This window comes from Gastrolobium bilobum, unplaced genomic scaffold (assembly GCF_033153095.1).
Source record: "Gastrolobium bilobum isolate Gb01-03AN ecotype WA unplaced genomic scaffold, APGP_CSIRO_Gbil_v1 utg32472, whole genome shotgun sequence".
NCBI classification, from domain to species: domain Eukaryota; kingdom Viridiplantae; phylum Streptophyta; class Magnoliopsida; order Fabales; family Fabaceae; genus Gastrolobium; species Gastrolobium bilobum.
Window position 1 is genome coordinate 541,074 of NW_026898916.1, and position 18,182 is coordinate 559,255.

The 18,182-nt window shown below is 33.7% G+C and overlaps 3 protein-coding genes across 3 annotated transcripts; 1 reads left to right on the forward strand and 2 right to left on the reverse strand.

The window, feature by feature from the left end:
• The first annotated feature begins 273 nt into the window (after positions 1 to 273).
• On the forward strand, positions 274 to 2,118 carry LOC133285522 (oil body-associated protein 1B-like). The gene is made up of 3 exons (XM_061482767.1): positions 274 to 404; positions 1,289 to 1,692; positions 1,790 to 2,118. The coding sequence occupies exons 1-3, from the start codon at positions 274 to 276 to the stop codon at positions 1,972 to 1,974; spliced, it is 720 nt and encodes a 239-aa protein (XP_061338751.1). The 3' UTR covers positions 1,975 to 2,118.
• Positions 2,119 to 2,339: 221 nt separating this feature from the next.
• Positions 2,340 to 8,067, reverse strand: LOC133285496 (uncharacterized). Its single transcript, XM_061482737.1, has 10 exons — positions 7,734 to 8,067; positions 7,273 to 7,432; positions 6,803 to 6,864; positions 6,254 to 6,413; positions 6,045 to 6,165; positions 5,647 to 5,728; positions 5,398 to 5,501; positions 3,014 to 3,092; positions 2,860 to 2,910; positions 2,340 to 2,641 (listed from the first exon to the last, which is right to left on the reverse strand). The coding sequence occupies exons 1-10, from the start codon at positions 8,013 to 8,015 to the stop codon at positions 2,558 to 2,560; spliced, it is 1,185 nt and encodes a 394-aa protein (XP_061338721.1). The 5' UTR covers positions 8,016 to 8,067; the 3' UTR covers positions 2,340 to 2,557.
• A 939-nt stretch (positions 8,068 to 9,006) lies between these two features.
• Positions 9,007 to 17,787, reverse strand: LOC133285463 (15-cis-phytoene desaturase, chloroplastic/chromoplastic). The gene is made up of 14 exons (XM_061482695.1): positions 17,634 to 17,787; positions 17,145 to 17,506; positions 16,267 to 16,355; positions 15,896 to 15,953; positions 15,060 to 15,215; positions 14,295 to 14,443; positions 12,984 to 13,103; positions 12,443 to 12,656; positions 12,242 to 12,344; positions 11,725 to 11,772; positions 11,115 to 11,160; positions 10,606 to 10,793; positions 10,254 to 10,416; positions 9,007 to 9,460 (listed from the first exon to the last, which is right to left on the reverse strand). The coding sequence occupies exons 2-14, from the start codon at positions 17,482 to 17,484 to the stop codon at positions 9,401 to 9,403; spliced, it is 1,734 nt and encodes a 577-aa protein (XP_061338679.1). The 5' UTR covers positions 17,485 to 17,506; positions 17,634 to 17,787; the 3' UTR covers positions 9,007 to 9,400.
• Between the last annotated feature and the right edge of the window lie 395 nt (positions 17,788 to 18,182).

Genomic DNA, 18,182 nt, shown 5'->3' on the forward strand with positions numbered 1-18,182 from the left:
CGTCTACTAATTCCTCAACCACGCGTAAAGCTGCATGCCTGCGATGCCCTCATACTTCATAATACTTGTTCCTTCCAAAATCAGCCACATCTACCACTCTGCCACATAGTCATAGTGGCAAATATGCAAATGAGATGAGATCTCTATCATCTATTAATATATATATATTTATCTATTCTACACCAAATAAAAGAACAGAACCATCCTCAAATATTTTTTTTTTTTGTGCAAAGGACCATCCTCAAATATTTGAGTTCTCTCTAGAACACAAAAATGTCTACCAACAGCACCTACACAGAAGTACCTGGTGTCCAAACTACAATCGGCACTTCCATCCTTGAGACAGCTACAGCTGCTATCCAAGGTTTCGGTCCTGTCAACAAAATCCATCAGCATCAATGCGCGTGAGCCCCCTCTCCATTACTCAATGAATTAATTTCTAATATATGTATGACAAAGATCATTTGATACTTAAAATTTTCAATACTTACAAATTAAAATCCTTAGATTAAGGAGATGAAATGTTAAACTGTCCCATATATATGTTGATTATTATTATTGTAATGTTGGCTAATTTTTTCTTTATCTTGTAAGTTTGAGTTGAACGTTATATATATATATATATATATATATATATGGGATATATTTTTCTTATCTTGTAGGAAAAGAATTACCTCATGTTGTAGAAATAAAAGTATAAGTGGGACCCACATGTAAGAGGAGAGAGAAAAAAAAATGGTGGGATCCAACTCCTTTTTGTGTGTGTAGGAGATATGTTTATCTCATGTAAAATGAGATAAACATAACCCTATATATATATATATATATATATATATATATATAGGAGTAGGATTCTTTGACATCAGTATCAAATTTAAAATTTGACACTTCATCTAAGAGTTTTTAGATCAAAAAAGATTAATGGTGTCACATTCTTATAAATTAAAATCGTTGATTTTTTTTATTAATGGCTCTCAGATGAGGTGTCAAATTTGAAATTTGACATTAATGTCAAAGAATACAACCTCATATATATATATATTTATATATATATATATATATATATATATATATATATATATCTTATTGTTTCTCTAAATCATAATCCTACAAAAATGATTAATAGCGAAAAAGGAAGAGGGAGAAAAAAAAAATCATAATCAGATGAATCAATTAATATAAGAAAATAAATAAATAAAATGACGTAATTTTGGAGTGCTCGAAAGTGTTGGAGAAATATTTTTCGTATATATATATATATATATACTTGAACCAAATGTTTTCGTAGGTTTCACTTTTACTCTTACGACATGACCCGGCAATTGGAGGCACACCACTTTTGCGCGCACCAGAACGAGGAGATGAGGCAGTGTCTTATATACGACAGCCCCGAGGACAACGCTAAGCTAATAGGAATTGAGTACATAATATCTGAGAACCTGTTCTTGACCCTTCCGGACGAGGAGAAGCGTCTCTGGCACTCTCACGAGTACGAGGTCAAGAGTGGCTTATATTTCATGCCGGGAGTACCAGGTCCCATAGAGCGCAAAGACATGGAGAATGTGTGCAAGACTTATGGTAAAGTGTACCATTTCTGGCAAGTTGACAAAGGTGACACTCTCCCACTTGGGATACCTCAGCTCATGATGTCTCTCACTAGAGATGGCCAGATCTATGATGAACTCGTCCAAAGTATATATATCTTATATATTTATGTTTTTGTTTTAATTAGGTTCTACGTATTTTGTTACTTTAATAATAATGATTTGTTTTTGCTACACACACGCAGGTTGTGCGAAGCGAATGGGGAAGGACTTTGAGAAAGAGAGAAAGAACAGGGAATATATGACAGGTCCAACACATGGAATTCATCCATTGGCAAATGGAGGAGGTAAGGGCCTCAAGACTAAGCTGAGGGAAGTCGAGCTGAAGGATTATCCAGCTCCCCCCTCCGCCACCAGGGTCTATGTTTGAACATGTTATGCATGTGGTAAAAATGTAATATATATATAAAACTACTTATGTATCTTCATCTAATATGACATGATATCAAAGCGTGGAGAGGTTCTATATGTCTTAAAGTTCGATGCATGGTCTCTATTTGTTGTGAAGACATTGACACCCTTTTGAGAACTTATTACGAAGATACTATAATAAAGTTTTCATGTCATATATATATATATATATATATATATATATATATATATATATATTCATTTCCTGTGGTTGATTATCGATTGTCTGTGCAAATTATACAGTACGTGTTTCCTATAATGCAGCTGCATGAATGATGATATACTCTTTGTCTGCCGAGAATAGTGAGAATCAGGTATAGCATAAATGTGTGGCATGTTCTGAATGAATTCAAGAAAGCTGTTATTAAATGGAGTGTTTTTAACAAGAACTTTTCTGCGAGCTTTACATTACGAGTTGACATTTTTAGGGTACATTGAGGATATCAGATATATCAATACATTGCATCTGAACTTTAAATGTGTGATAACTGTACAAAATCCCTGTGATTATGGGGAGGGAAGAGCTCTCAGTCAAATCAGATTCAGGGTACACGCTCCAATACCCGTTGTAATGCCCTTTTGATACCTTCCTGATCAAGGGATGTAGTCAGATGTATCTCTTGCACCTAAATCACAGGAGAAAACTTTCTCAAGAAATTAGGAAGGATATGGTACATTTTAAATATTGTTACATAGGTAAAGGGACCCTGTTGTGCACTACTTTAATCTCACATTATTTCACGTTTATATGAGGTGTTAATCAATCTCACATTAAAATATATGTAATGATATGAGTACAAGTAGAAAATATGTGTAAGTAGTATTATTTAAAGGGATTTATTACCTGTCTTCCAGCCCGAGCAAGGAGAGTAAACCTTTGGTTCGTGGGAGGTGCCTGCGATGATGAAAGATTCAGAAATTAGGAGAAAACTATGACCAAAATAAAAGTTTTTCTCATCTTTGATTATCTTAGAACTAGGAAGAATTCTGAAACTAACATTAGAAAGCCAAAGCTGTAAGTCTTGTGAGACCACCCGTTTTTCAAACCCTTGACGGCTGATTCTTGTATCATATATACTGCGACAGAGTATCATCATACCATAGAAAAGTCATCAGACATAATAGAAAATTTTAATTTTGTTTCTTTTAAAAAAAATTTGTATAACATGTTCTAAGGGCGTGTTTGATATGATCTATAATACTTGATAGTATAAAGTTTATATTATACGTTATGACATTTTTAGTTGTTTGATGTGACCATTGTATAATATAAGTTTATATAGCAGAACTCCTTAATACATCAAAATGATGTATAAAGAACTAATATATCATTTCAATATTAATATATTAAAATAATTTTTTTTAATATATTAATTTTTAAAATATTAAAGGATATTATCTTATACTATTCATACCAAACATTTAAATTTAATCAAGTTTTATATAATCAGATCTTATGCTATCCGGTCTTATATCATCAGCCCTTATATTATAGTATTTTGTAACGTGTAAAAATAAAATAAAATAAAAAAGCCCCAAGCAAAGATCCTACGAGTTTTAGGACGATATTTTGGGGGAAAATATTCTAGTCTTTTTGGTCCCATAAGCATTAATTTACACCAAAAGTCTTTATTTTATTCAAGGTCTTGATATTTTGTCTTCTTTCTTAGAAATTTTATTTTCACATGAGAAACTAATAATTAGAGTTCCATCTGCTTTTCTTCTGACCATCAATAGAAGAAATCATTCTCCTAAGCATCAAGTTAATCTTTGATAAATATGTAAGCCCAAAGCTCGGCTTCTATGGTAGAGTTTCGTTGCTCAATAGCATTGATACAATGACATGTAGCAACTGTATAGGATGGTTACTTATTTTCAAAAAATATATGGAATAATCCGTTTAAGATTTTGGTTGTAATTTTATGCAAGATTTGAAGGTTTTGGTAACAATTAGAAGGTTGTGACTTTCAGGTAGGTTTATGCATTTTTATTGTGTGTCAAAATTGAATAGGCGGAACACGCAAAGATTTTTTGAAGACTGCATATATCACTAGTTGTAACTAAAGAAGATTGAAGCTGGTCTTAGGCTCAACGACCAAAGAACACAAATTATCATGAAAATAAAGATCTTCTTGCTCTTCCTTATGTTGGGTGGTTCAGAATTCGGGTGTAACAATGTTCCATAGATGCCTAAGTGTAATGACTAGTTGGCAAAGAAAGCTCATTCAAGTCCCTTAGGTTATCATCATATAAAAAGTGGGTCTTAGCTTGATAAATTCTATTTATAGCACAGAGTATCAATAAATTATTAAAAAAAGCTCACCCCACTCTCAGGTTTAATATTTGTGATTTGCTCATGATTATTTATTTTTTATTAATTTAAGTTTTACACTTTAGAGAAAAAAAATTTTATAAAATTAACAACTAGATTTTAACAATTTTATAGTTTATTAATTATATGAATGTATATATTTTATTATAATCTCAGCGTTTGATTAGAAGAAATGTTTTTAAATTCTTTATAATTTCATATTTTTTCTCTATGGTTTATTTTAGAAGAGTTAGATTACTCGTCTAAATAACTTAACATAGAGAAAGAATTGAGATAACAAGATTACAAAATTAAAATCTATTTGTATTTTTAGGTCCAATTTGACCTAACTTAATATAGGTTGGTTTGCGGCGAGTTAGACAAGTCTGCATGATCGAGAAATGTGAAAATCAATTACTAGATTTATTAAGTTTTTTCTTTTACATTTTAAAATTTGATAAAATGTGGGATAAGATTCGGTCTCATTTTGGTGCTTTGCTCATATGATTGTTTCTAGGGAATTTCAATTGCTGATATGGTAAGGAACTATTTGGTAGCAGGATTTTTTTTTATTTTTCTGAGATTTTTTGGTTGGGTAAATAAGAATGCATTGTTTGGTACAGAATTTTTAAAATTTTCCCGTGAATCTGATTTTCTCAAGATTTTCTTTTGTGTGTAAATTTTTTGAAAAAATCATCCAAGAATACCATCCAGAAAGTGATATTTTAGGATTTCTATGACAAGAAAAAATTTAATACAATTAAACACAGCATCAACAAAATTAACCTAATATTTTCGAGAATATGTTAGTCCACCAAACAACTTTTGCTAACATTCACAGAAAACTCATTTTCTCATTATTTTTTTGGAAATCGTGATTTCCGGATAAAAAAAAATTTCTCCTGTACTAAACGCTCCCTAAGAGATTAGGCAGCTTTGTTTAGCTCTTTGGCTTTATTCTTTTCTATATAAGGAGGATTTCTTAGCCATAAGCACTTTCTCTCCTTTATTTGTAAATAATAATTGGTATTTAAAATAGTCATATTTTTCAAAGAGTGAGTAGAGACATACCCATCTTCCTTTAGTAGCTCTTCAAGAATTGTTTCAAGCCCTTGAAGAGGTTCAATACTATTGCTATCACTACCGCTCAAAGAATCAGGATCAGCTGGTTCATCCTGCAATATAGAACTTATTGCTAAACAAGTTTCCGGTACACACACACACACACTTACACAACCACACACTCTTACACAACCACATCTCCACGTATAATGCATACTTATATATACATGTGTATGTATATTTTAAGGTCATACAAACCTGAGGTATTACTTTGTCCAGGGTTTCTAGAAGTGGATCTTCTTCTAGCTGTTTAATTGATAGTGTAATCCTTGATTTTTCACTGCAAAAACTTAGATAAGTTAAAAGGTGATGATGTCCATAAAGACACACAAGACAAAGTGGAGCAAAATCGAAAAAACCATCAAGCAAGGTAGATATAAATTCCATTTATGTGTCTTTAATTGTTGATTCATTACAGAACAAAACGTAGCTTCACAACATTTAAAGCCACCAAATACTTAATTACAATATACATGGAAATTGGACAACCAAGAAACCATGTAACCCAATGATATTAAAGTATCGATTTAGTTGGTCTACCAGCAAGAAAATCAACAGAAAATTCTTTTAAGAAGCATAACTATTGGGAATCTCACCAATCAACATTGATAACTTTGACCCTCACTTCATCACCTTCTGTTAAGATGTCTCTTACATCCTGAACTAGATCCCACGACACTTCTGAGATGTGTATTAGTCCAGTAAGGCGATAAAGACCTGCATCATTCTGTGATGTCACTTGTAACTTTTCCATGATAAAGTGAAACAGAAAACTATAGATGAATTAGTTATGCATGGTAGTTACCGTCAGGGAAGCGCAAATGAACAAAAGCACCATAGTCCTCAACAGAACCAACTCTTGCTTGAAAAATGTCCCCTACCTTGACCTGTCCTGAAAATTTAGACCAGGAAGCTTCCTTTTCAGAGAAGATCAATTTCCTGTTATCCTCATCCGCTAGAATTACCTACAATTAGAAGAAACTGCAATCATTTATAAATTTAAAGGAAATCTTCATTTAAACCTGGCAAGCAGGTTGAAAATATTAAAACCTAATTCAGCATAAAGAAAAACGATTATGATACCTAACTAAACTAATACAGGAGGCACTAAATACTTCCAAATATAAGAGATACCGGGATTACGACTTTTTTATATTTCAGTGTTCAGATGGTAGAAATGGCTCAAGTCAGATGGCTGTTGCGTTGCAAGAATATACATTAGTTTTCTAGATTCAGGGAATAATGGTTCTTTTATACAACTGTTTCAGTACTAATAGACAGAGAAGCCTCAAACACTATGCTGGATTCGCAGAATAAAATGATAAAAAATGGTAACTCAAATAATATGATTTACCTTCACCGACATGATTGAACCGATTAGGCCTTGCGCAATTTCTTGGATAGGTTTCTGTGGTTCTACACAAAAGGATCAAAGTTGCAACAAATAGTCAGCGATTGCAACTCCATTTGCTTTAATAACTACACAGATGACTAAATGGCATGCTTAAGATATAGATTAACATCCCAAATGCTGAAACAATAGAATTGCCTTGCATAGCAAACCAGAAAATCTTCATCTGTATAATATTATGGGTTATGGATACCAAAGAATACTAAAATGGCAGACATAAACGAGTAAGAAATTCTCATCAATATGACAGAAAAAAAAATTATAATATTATGCAGGAAATCTATTTAATTTACATACTAGTGACATTAAACTGTCCAAAGTAAAACTGCCATCAAGATTTTTCATTTTTATTTTTGTTCAGCTTAAATCAAAAAGAGAGAGAGAAAGCTGATTGAGGATGAACATATGGATACCTTTAGATGAATGCAATGGGCTCAGCTGTGGGAAAGGGAGAAACCCCAGAATAGAGAAAAACCGAAGGAGAAGGCCTCCACCATTAAAAGTTTCAACCCTACCATTATAAATGAGTCCACTATCTTTATATGCCTTTGCAGCCTTCCAATCTGACGATATCTACTTCATTGCAGAAATTAAGTAATGGAACACAACATACACTGATTGCAATTGACATTAATGCAACACAAAGAGTAAAGTTGATTGGACTTGAATTCCATATTATAATCTAGCCAACCAACATGCTCATTGATGGGTTGAATAACATTATAAAAATTCATTTGTTATGTATAAAGTGTGCTTATAGGATTAAAAATAAGAATTGAATGAATGAATGAATTTAACAAAAGTTGAGTATTATTATTATGAGTGGAAAAACAGAATAAATAATAAAAGCTTATGTGAAGAGAAACAAACAGACCCGAGCCTGACGAGCGTCATCTTGTGGGTCTGAAACAGCAGGGCGTTGAAGGAGGATTCCAGTGTCGGAATTTGGTTCAATTTGGGTATTGCCAGAGACCAAGATTTTCAAAGGTGTTCTCACAGTTAACTTGTGGGGACATTTTGGAAAACGAAATGGGTTGATGAAAGGAGAAGACAAAGAAGAAGAAGAAGAAGAAGGGTCGGGTTGTAATTGTGATTGTGAAACTGAGAGGAAGGAAATGGAAGTGAAGGAGCTGAGAGTTGCAGTGAAGATTGGCATTCTTGTTTGTTTTCACCCTTCACATCTTCAATTGATATATCTTTCCTTTTTTTTTTTGGTGAAGAAAAAATGAAATACAAAATATTTGGATTGGATTTTGGATATAGGTGAGATTTCAACATTACAAGTGTCTTCACTTCCACCACCAAATCTTTTACGCTCCCTCTCTTACCTTAGCACCTCCTAGTTTTCATCAAAATTCGTAAATATTTATGGAGACACACACAAAATTTTAGCGACAAACACAAACTCGTCTAAAATAAAAGGGTTTTATAATTCTTACGTTGAAATTTTGTGTCGTAGAGATAAAAAATATGTGAGACCTATGTGTTAGAAAAAATTATATATAAAATCCATGTCAGCACGGAAATCGAAAGGTATGTAGGAAAATTATAATTCTCATGTTAAATGAGAATTATAAAACCCAAAATAAAATTTTAGCACGAGACAGACTCAATATACAAACCCAATTACCCAGGTTGTCGTTACTTTATTTTTATTTTTTTCATAAATATTTTTGGGATAAAAGGTGTGTCATTTTAAATGACATAACTCGTGTCATTTTACTCTCACAAAGATTTTTTTCCTATAATTTATCTTTCTTTTATTTAAAATAACACGACTTTATGTACTTAAAATGATAGACACTCGTCTTATATTTTGGTCATTTTATCGGGAGATAGAACTAAAAGATGCCAATAGGCCCTTTTTTAAATAAAAAATAAAAATTACACGGCCTGTAACTATTTACACAATTTATTTTAAGGTATTATTTTTCTCATATAATATTTGAGAAAAATTCTCTCCACCGCACACAAAATGCAATTTTATGTTTTTCTTTTTCCTCTATTTAATGCGATCCACATTGCATTTTAGGTGTATGAAAAAATTTCTTTCTCATATAATATGAGAAAAATAATACCCTTTATTTTATTCTTAATTTTTGGTGAATTTTCTTATTTGAGCTACTCATTACAAGTAAATAGAGGATGTTAAATTAAACACTAGCTTTTATTCAGATTTTGCTACTCAATGCAAGGTTCTGACAAATATAGACTTAAATGATATACAAGATATTATATAAATAGTAAAACTCTATATACATATGCCCTTCGCTCAAATAACTTGGAGGAGGACAATAATTGCCTTCTATTTGCTCATATTGGCTTTTCCTTGTATTCTTACCGCACATATCATCGTTAAAATATTTGGCTAGTTAACAGTGAAACTGGATTTCAGAAGCTGAACCTTTCATCGTATCAACTGATATGGTGACTCAAACAGCAGACAAAGCTAGTTGTAGGTCTTCTAACCACAGATAAATAACCAAGTTGAAAATGATGCTCCTGTACTCTACCACAATTTATCTTCAATTCTTGTTATCGTTAAATAACACTTGCTTGAGCCATTTTTTTCTGGCCCCGAGCAGCTAGTAGCTCTGAATCCTGCATATATTAATTGCAAGCCTTAATGGCAGAAACGTGATAGATAATGATAGGAAAAACATTCAAATCAACCAAAGCATAAGTTATTAAAAATTGAATAATACTCAATCTGAAACCCAAGCTTTTAGGATTTACTAATCCTTGACATGACATGGAAGTCCCTTTAACCAATAGCGTTATTAGGTAGGAGTTCAATCCTCGTTACACTAATTCTTCAAACTAAATTATAATTTCAAAAAATATTCATAACCAAAGAGCTGTCGGGGACATTAGAAATATAAATAAAAATATTTCACAAGCCTTTTCCTAAAGTAAAAAGTTTTGAGGACAATTGGAACTTGATAAAGATGTTCTAGCCACACAAAAAAAAAAACACTCCCCGTTAAACCCGACTAGCAACTGTGGGGTGGAGGTAATCCTTATACGCAGCCTTACTCTTGCATAATCACAAAAAGGCTGTTTCCTGGATTCGAATTCATGACCTTTCGGTCATGAAGGAACAACTTTACCACTGCTTCGGTTCGCCCCCTTCTAACCACAAAATAAATAAATGCAAAAAAAATAACTGACTCTTTAAATTAATGACAGCCCTGGATTCAAGAAAAGCTGTGGACTGTGGTATAGAATTTCCTCAACAAAATGCAGCATTATTCATCCTACTGAATCAATATTTCAGAACAAGTTTCTCTCACAAAATCACTAAGGAAAAATATATACATAATAGCATTAATTGCTAATGATTCTTTTATCATACTGCTGCCATTCATATAGATTCTTATGTGACAGATTTTACCTGTACAATAGCCTGAGCGCAAAGCTTCCCCGAAAGAACAGCGCCTTCCATTGAAGCTAAATATTTTTGTTTTGTGTAATCTCCAGCTAAATAGAAACCCTCTATAGGAGATCTTTGTATGGGGCGACAAGGTTCACAATTTGGAACATTTTTGTAAACCGACCTGAAACAATTTAGTCAGTTCCGTTAGGATTCAGAACACAACTGAATGTAATGGCTACAAATGTCGTTAGTTCAGTAACAGAAACAACATACCACAATGTACCCCAAAAAATAAAGACAGTCCGCAATCCATGCTTGAAAAAAAAAAATTAAAGGAAATAATCCATCTCTGTGGGAATTTCAACCAAACCTTGGTGTTTTAACAACATGGTACTTGACAATCTTTGCTTTGCTTTGGTCCGCAGATATTTCATCAGGAAAGAGTTTGGCAAGTTCAGACATCGTAGCACGAATAATATCTTCATCACTACGTGAAATCCATTCTTCAGCTGGTGCAAAAACCAACTCCAACATAGACTGGTTCGGGTTATAATATTCCTGCATGAGATGGCGAAACACAATTACCCAAACAACATTCCAACGTTCAATGATAACCAGACAAATGGCTATATGCAGATGAAATTCAGTCACAAACAACAAAAGATATTACATTAATAGCTGAAAGCTGAAATAATTTGTAGAGAGAGAGAACCTATTGTTTATCCAGAAAGCACTAACTCAATACATTTAGGTGTCTCTGTATTTATTTACAAATATATGCAAGGATATGCTAGCCTAGACTGTGCAGGCCACAAACTTTTGCAGGGGTTGAGGAAATACATTAATGCAAATCAATGACATATGAGAAGAGGCTTTTACCTTGCAAGTTACTGACATGTCAGCATATACACTCAGAAGGGGGCTTCTGCATGAAGAAAAACATAAAATGTACAAGAAGATGAGTTGATGAAAATGTTTTATAATCCACAAATGCCATCCAGAAACCAAAGGAAAAAAAAGTCTATTTCTGTGTATTAAATATTTTGGTATAAAAAAAAATTGAGAGGACACTCTGCGGAAGGTCAGGACATGCCATAAGCCCTAATGAGGTGTTGTCACTCTCATGTTATTTAATGTTAGTAATAGATAGGTCATTATCAACAACACATTATTTATTAAAGTGTAAACATTCATGGAGATGATATCTTCTACACTATTTCCATACTACAAAAAAGACTATTCAGTAGTGCTTCTGATTCCATAAGGTTACTTTGCAATATTATGATGAAAAAGGTTACTATCAGTAATCTTTATATGCTATATTTACCCAATTTGCCAACTAGAGGAGAAAATAATAACATATGAACCTTGTGAAGCACAAAGGTGAAACATAATATGCATCTATGTATCACAAAAACCAAAAGAGATATAGTAAACAGCATTTCTATCCCTTCCAGACATCACAATTGTTTCAAAGTGTGAGGAAGACCTGCTAAAGAGAAGGTGATCATATGTGTTCTTCAGTTTTCTGTCAAACCTGCAAAGTATATAGTATGTGACACCAGTGGAGCTAATAATATAATCATCATTGACAAATATCACAAATTAATTTTATTCTTGTTATTCTGAATTTTGAAAAGATATATCAGTATAATGAGAGGAAAAATTTAAAATAGTAATAAGGAAAAGGTAAATTATTGCATCGGTTAGTGATAGTGACATTAGTTTACATATTGAAATAGGTGTCCACAACACTATCGTCTTTATAATTTTGATTTACCAATACTATTACAAGAATTCAATTGGAAGAAGAATATAAATTGTAAATTATGACGTTAATACAATTCAAGACAAATGGCACAGATTTCTATTCCATACTTTTCAGTGAATGAGAGTTTTCCTATATTAGACAGCAAAATGAAATAACGATGACTAATAATTTAAATTAAAAATTGAGTACAACACATGCATCGACATAGTTTTCAACATCAAAAGCCGGTACTGACCATATGTGAACATTTATGACTGGGACTCCAACTAATTTCTCCAATCTCTGGAAATATGGAATCTCTTTCCAGTTGTCGGGCAAAAGAAGCTTCAGAATATCAACTGTTTTAAGAAAAAGAAGTCCTCAAAAATGTGAGGAAATGAAGATTAAGAACACCAGGCAAACAACTAATAATAGTGAGGAAATAAGAAAAAAATACCCGGAGTTGCAAACACATAAGCATCCCCTTCAATCACCTTATCATTGTTTAATAAGAAGCTCTTTACTGTGCCATCATCATTTAGCTCAATTTTTTGAATGCGTGAATTGAGATGAACTTCACCACCCAAGGACTGAATATGATCAACAACTGGCATACAAAGTCTTTCTGGGGGATTTCCATCCAAAAAGGCCATCTTAGAACCATGCTTCTCCTATTAAAGATTTTAATAATAAAAAGATTAGTTGGGTTTCATTTTGGAAGAAATTGTCATCCTTTAGTTTACATATAGAATTATAGATAAATAAAAGTCTACAAGAAACCACACTGTGTTTTTGTGCATGTGCGTGAGAGAGACAGAGAGAGGGAGGGAGGGAGAAAGAAAACTTGATCCTAAGTTCCACAAACCCAGTATGTGAAATGAAAAGAGTTTTACTAATCTGGTGGTTCCATTCGAAAGATACTGGAATGAAAATAAAATGACCTTGTCAAACACATAACGCTAGTGGAATAATGTTTAGGAAAAGGATTTAGACCACACCTGAAGAAATCTGTTTAAAGCAATCAATATACATTGCATAGAAAGTTCATCAGGATTGATGAAGTTTAGTGCCTTTGACATTGCTATGAACACCTCATCAGTTACTCGTTCAGGTACGCCCTATAATGAGGAGAAAATTTTGTTATTCTCAAATTATGTGCAATACAGATCATGAGAAGGTTGCCACCCGTTCAGATGAAATCAACCAAATATGAAATTTATTTCAAAGAATTAAATAGATATTAAGCCATAAAAATATAATATAACAATTACAAATACAACCACTGATATCCTTTCTTTATTTCCCAGTAATGTAAAACTGTAAAAGAATTTCAATAAAAAATATATTTTATTTCCCAATAAAAAAGCCTTCTATTAGTGACACATTTGCTAAAGAGAATATCAGATAAAAAGACTATGGAGTATGGACCTCTTTTTCCTTAGAAGGAGAGACGGGATAAGAGTGCATGAATATAAGGATTGCAACAGATACACTCTCCTCTACACATTGGGAGTTTCCATATATGAGTTGTTTGCTCATTCATTCTGAGTGTTGTTATAAAAAGATCTTTCAGTTCATTATTTAATTCAAAAAAAAAAAATATCATAGTTTAATGTAACAGCCTCAAACCCTGTAGCATGATATTGTCCGCTTTGCCCTCGGGCTCACGGTTTTGTTTCTTGGGACACCCCACAAAAGGCCTCACACTAGAAGAGGTATCCACACCCTTATAAGGCATGCTTCGTTCCCCTCTCCAACCGATGTGGGACATTACATCCTCCCCCACTGGGAATACAGCGCCCCCGCTGTACACACCGGTCCAGGGCCAGGCTCTGATACCAAATGTAACAGCCTCAAACCCTGTAGCATGATATTGTCCGCTTTGCCCTCGGGCTCACGGTTTTGTTTCTTGGGACACCCCACAAAAGGCCTCACACTAGAAGAGGTATCCACACCCTTATAAGGCATGCTTCGTTCCCCTCTCCAACCGATGTGGGACATTACATTTAAGTTTTCAAATTAATAACTATAAATGGCATAAAAACAGAGCAATATAGAGCTTGATCTGAATTAATAATTTGAATTCTGATGATAAAAGGACCCCCTATCGTGGTCACTTGGAAGTCTTCCTAAATCACCCCATTTCAGAAAACTTATCATTAAGATGGCTAAAAACTTCATTGACAAACAAGACTGTTCTCTGCAATTTATAAATCACAAAAGGCCATGAGCTTGACTGGTGATATGGTCTAGTTACTTAAATCAATTAATGGATAGCTAAAGTTACACAATCAAGACAACGGCTATACCTGCTTTCTCATCCATTCTTTAACAGAAACACCATCTTGAGCCTCAACATACGCCTGTCCACCAAGTATAGCTGGCAGAAGTCCAACTGCAAACTTGACTTTCTCTGGCCAAGTCAGCATCTCATTGTTCCTCAATATTGCCCATATTCCTGTTATCAGATTCAGAGCATGCAACTTGTAAACACAGGTTAACATTTAGGAAGAGAAAAGCTAAAGCATAATGAAACAGAATTCTAGAAGAGGAATGCTGCAAACATTTAAAAAAAAAGAAGGAAAATTTAAGCATTATTTGGTTCTTTTCCAAAAAGACAAATATCTTCCTGTCCTGCAAACTAGATTAGTGAAGAAAGAAAAAGAAATAAGAAAAAAAATTATATAGAAATCAAGCTTAAACACCAAAATGCTTGTTCTCTATTTGTGTTCTCAATATTTCAATTTACATAAAATGGAACCAGTTTAACAAATCTTGTTTCAATGCTTATCAAATGCACCAAGATATGTTCAAAATCAAAATTTAACCAGTATATTGTGTTAAAACTTCCAAGGAAACCAAAACTTTCTTAATCTGAATTCTGGTTTTTGAGGCACTACCCATAACAATGGCAGGAAAATTGCTAGATAGAATCATACATTTTGCAGCAGACAAATGCAAATTCCATTATCTAAGTTTTACTAAAAATAGAAGGCATCCCATTCACTTTATAGCTGCATTGAACTTCAGGTGGGCATATTTAATGCACACATATATTTAGTCTTCCTTCTTACCATTTAACGGGGCAGGAAGGACTTCAAGAAAATCGAATCGACTAAACTCTCCCGGCTTACTTGGCATAGCAAAAATCATAGAATGCTCCTTCCATTGTAATCGATCATTAATACCAAGTTCTCCAAAAAGGTTCTGCACATTAGGGTAAGCCCCAACTATGAAAAAAAGAAAAAAAGGAACACATGTAAGGCAAGGATAACTACAAACAAGGACTCCAATAATTAAAATAACCATATTGATTAACTACTAGACATGATTTCCGGTAAATGATTCACTTTGAAAGAAAAACCAAAAAAGAGATATCAAAATAGTGAAATATGTGTGCCAAGGACGAACCAGTCCAAAAGGACTGTTAGGAGAAGGTCAAATTGCCCACTCATACAAAAGCCCTTTGAGCTTGAAGCTTCGACAAAGCACGGATTAGCCCAAACCTTTTTGTTGAAATTTAATTTTTAATCAGAAGAGTGGGGCAGCAAGGATCAAAATCCTAACCACTTGGTCATGAAGGCAAAAGGTTTTGATATTGTATCAAGGACCAACTCTTCCAATAGCTTAAGCTATTAGGATAAAGCCAAATAATGGTTTTGTTATGTACTTTTTTTATATTCTTTACTTTGTTTCTCCTATCCCATGGTGTCTTTTGTAGCTTTGCGAGGATTATTGATCCTCCAGCTTTTTACTCTCTCTTTTTCCCTCTCTTTTATCAATGGAAAAAAGGTTCACTAAAGGAATTATATTATTAAATTGAAAGAAGGTAGAATTTTTCAGAAGGAATTAATGAAACAAATATATAGCATAAAATGTTAAGTGAAGCCTGAGATTATAATGGACCTACAGAATATGTGTAGGCCTGTCTCATACCAGTCTCCATCTTCATCTTTCCATGCAGCAACCTTAAAAAATGAAAAAATAGTATAAACACACAATACATTTGAAATTGTTATAAGAAATAAGTTGCATGTACTGTGGTGATCTTCAACGAACCTGCTAATGAAGTTCAAAATTATCAATCTGAAGTCCCATAAAATTAATCCAGAAAAGAACTCAAATTATTAATCATATAAACCCACCGCATCCATTAGATTATGATGGAACAGTCAAATAAGAACAAGTTTCTTATTTAATTAAGCAGCAAGGAAAAATGATGAACAGTAGTAGCACAAAGTGACAACTTAATGACAAATGGGATTAAATTAGCAGGAAAACCTTTCCCCCTAGAACATCTCTTGCCTCCAGCAATACAGGCTTATGACCAGCATCTGCCAAATATTTTGCAGTTGATAAACCAGCCAATCCTGGGATAATTTGTAATATACATTAATCCAAAAGAGAAAGAAAGACCAAAACTCATGTGCAAAAACGATTTAAATATCCAGCATGACATTATGGTACCTTTAATTCGAAATTTCATGAAAAATTGAAGACACTAAAACCGCAAAACTTTTTTCTTTATTGACACTGGATCTTGTCAATGTAATCAAGCCTTTAGATTTGTACATCTATTTAATCAAAAGAAAGAAACTCCTAATGCCTAACAGGGGAATGGATTGATTGGATTCTCTCATGACATGAGATCATGTGAGAGAATTTCAACTGTCTAGATACAGATCAAAGGTTATCAATTTTTCACATTTTATCTTAATTCATTTTCCCACATCACGCTTGCTTTGTATGAGATAGTTGAGATACTCTCGCATTACCTCATATCACATGAGAAATCCATTCCAACGGCAGGCATCTAAAATGCTTCTGCTTAAGATATCAAGCTAAAAGCTCATCATATAAATGACAATCTAAGCCCACCCTTTCCTATACCTATGAATTCCATTGGACCCGGAAATGATAATGATACATTGGAAGAATCACTTCAAAACCAAAAAGGGAAAGAAAAAAAATAAATAAATAAATAAACATTAGAAGACAATGCAAAACCCAAGTGAAGACTCAGCAACAGGTCCTAATCTGAAAACACCCAGTACAACCAAATCAAGAAAAACCACAAAGTTGGTGACAAAGATAAAATTTTGATGCATTCAATGAAATGGGTATGAGTATAAGTTGCTCTTAGGAAGGCCCCTTGTTACCTGCACCAGCAATAACAACCTTTAAGGGTTTGGTTGGACGCGGAGAAGCACGAAAGGTTGAAGACAAGTAAGCAGCTTCAAGGAAATTAGCAGTACTGTCAAGCTCAGGGCGTGGATAATCGACGGAAACTACCCGCAAGGAAGAGCCACGGTTCCTGAACCTGATGCTCTTAGAAGAACGAATTGAAGCAAGTCTCAAACTAAGACCCATGGACTCGCTCCCACCAAATGATAACGAAATTGTGTTATCTGAGTTCACATTAGACCCGAATTTGGATATGTTTCTTGCTCCAATTTGCCAATTCAAGTTCGCCACAGAGACACAGCCACACATAGCCATTGAGCCGAAGATCAAACAAAGCCTGAAGGAAGGAAGGAAAGAGGAGCGTGTTACTCTTGCGGAATTGAAGTGATTGAAATTCAATAGATGCGTTATAGCATTTTGAAAGTTAATGAATAAAAGAAGTTGAAGTAGTAAGTTGAAAGTACCTAAGAGAGAACCTAAGAGAGAGAGAGAGAGAGAGAGAGAGAGAGAGAGGGGTTGGGAATGGTGGCTAATGGTAATAATGGTGGGAAGTGGGAGCAAGAAAAACAAGCAGTTGGTGGATATTGCACCACGCCATTATTTGTAGCATTTGTTGGTACATTGTTTGGGGTTGGAGTTGTAATGTGTAATATTTTATGTGTTCTTATAAGAATATTCTTGAGTGGATAGCGAGGAAGATTACGACAAAACAAAAACAACATCCAACCCAATTAAAAAAAAAAAAAAAACATCCAACCCACTTTTGCCTGTCTTAGTATAGTATTTATCAAGGAAGGACGGACACTTGTAAAAATAGAGAGAGTTGTGTCCGACACGTTCTGACACGCCGACACGGTGTCGGACACGCGGTCAACTTTTTCCGACATATTGACCATTCCGACATGCGAATTTAACCGTGTCGGACACGGTCAAATGACATTTTCGTAATTTTTATTATTTTTTTTTAAAAAAAAAAATTTAAAAAAATTAAAATATATTAATAAAGCTTTCAC

Excerpts from the sequence above, each read along its gene's own strand:
- LOC133285463 (XM_061482695.1), bottom strand. The coding sequence starts at position 17,484 with ATGGCTATGTGTGGCTGTGTCTCTGTGGCGAACTTGAATTGGCAAATT. Across the intron at positions 15,216-15,895 it reads GACAGGCCTACACATATTCT|TTGGGGCTTACCCTAATGTG; the intron begins GTAGGTCCATTA and ends TTTTTTTCATAG. Across the intron at positions 10,417-10,605 it reads CATGTTGTTAAAACACCAAG|GTCGGTTTACAAAAATGTTC; the intron begins GTTTGGTTGAAA and ends AAATTGTTTCAG.
- LOC133285522 (XM_061482767.1), top strand. The coding sequence starts at position 274 with ATGTCTACCAACAGCACCTACACAGAAGTACCTGGTGTCCAAACTACA. Across the intron at positions 405-1,288 it reads ATCCATCAGCATCAATGCGC|GTTTCACTTTTACTCTTACG; the intron begins GTGAGCCCCCTC and ends ATGTTTTCGTAG. Across the intron at positions 1,693-1,789 it reads CTATGATGAACTCGTCCAAA|GTTGTGCGAAGCGAATGGGG; the intron begins GTATATATATCT and ends ACACACACGCAG.
- LOC133285496 (XM_061482737.1), bottom strand. The coding sequence starts at position 8,015 with ATGCCAATCTTCACTGCAACTCTCAGCTCCTTCACTTCCATTTCCTTC. Across the intron at positions 6,166-6,253 it reads TCATTTGCGCTTCCCTGACG|GTCTTTATCGCCTTACTGGA; the intron begins GTAACTACCATG and ends AGAATGATGCAG. Across the intron at positions 5,502-5,646 it reads TGGACAAAGTAATACCTCAG|GATGAACCAGCTGATCCTGA; the intron begins GTTTGTATGACC and ends TCTATATTGCAG.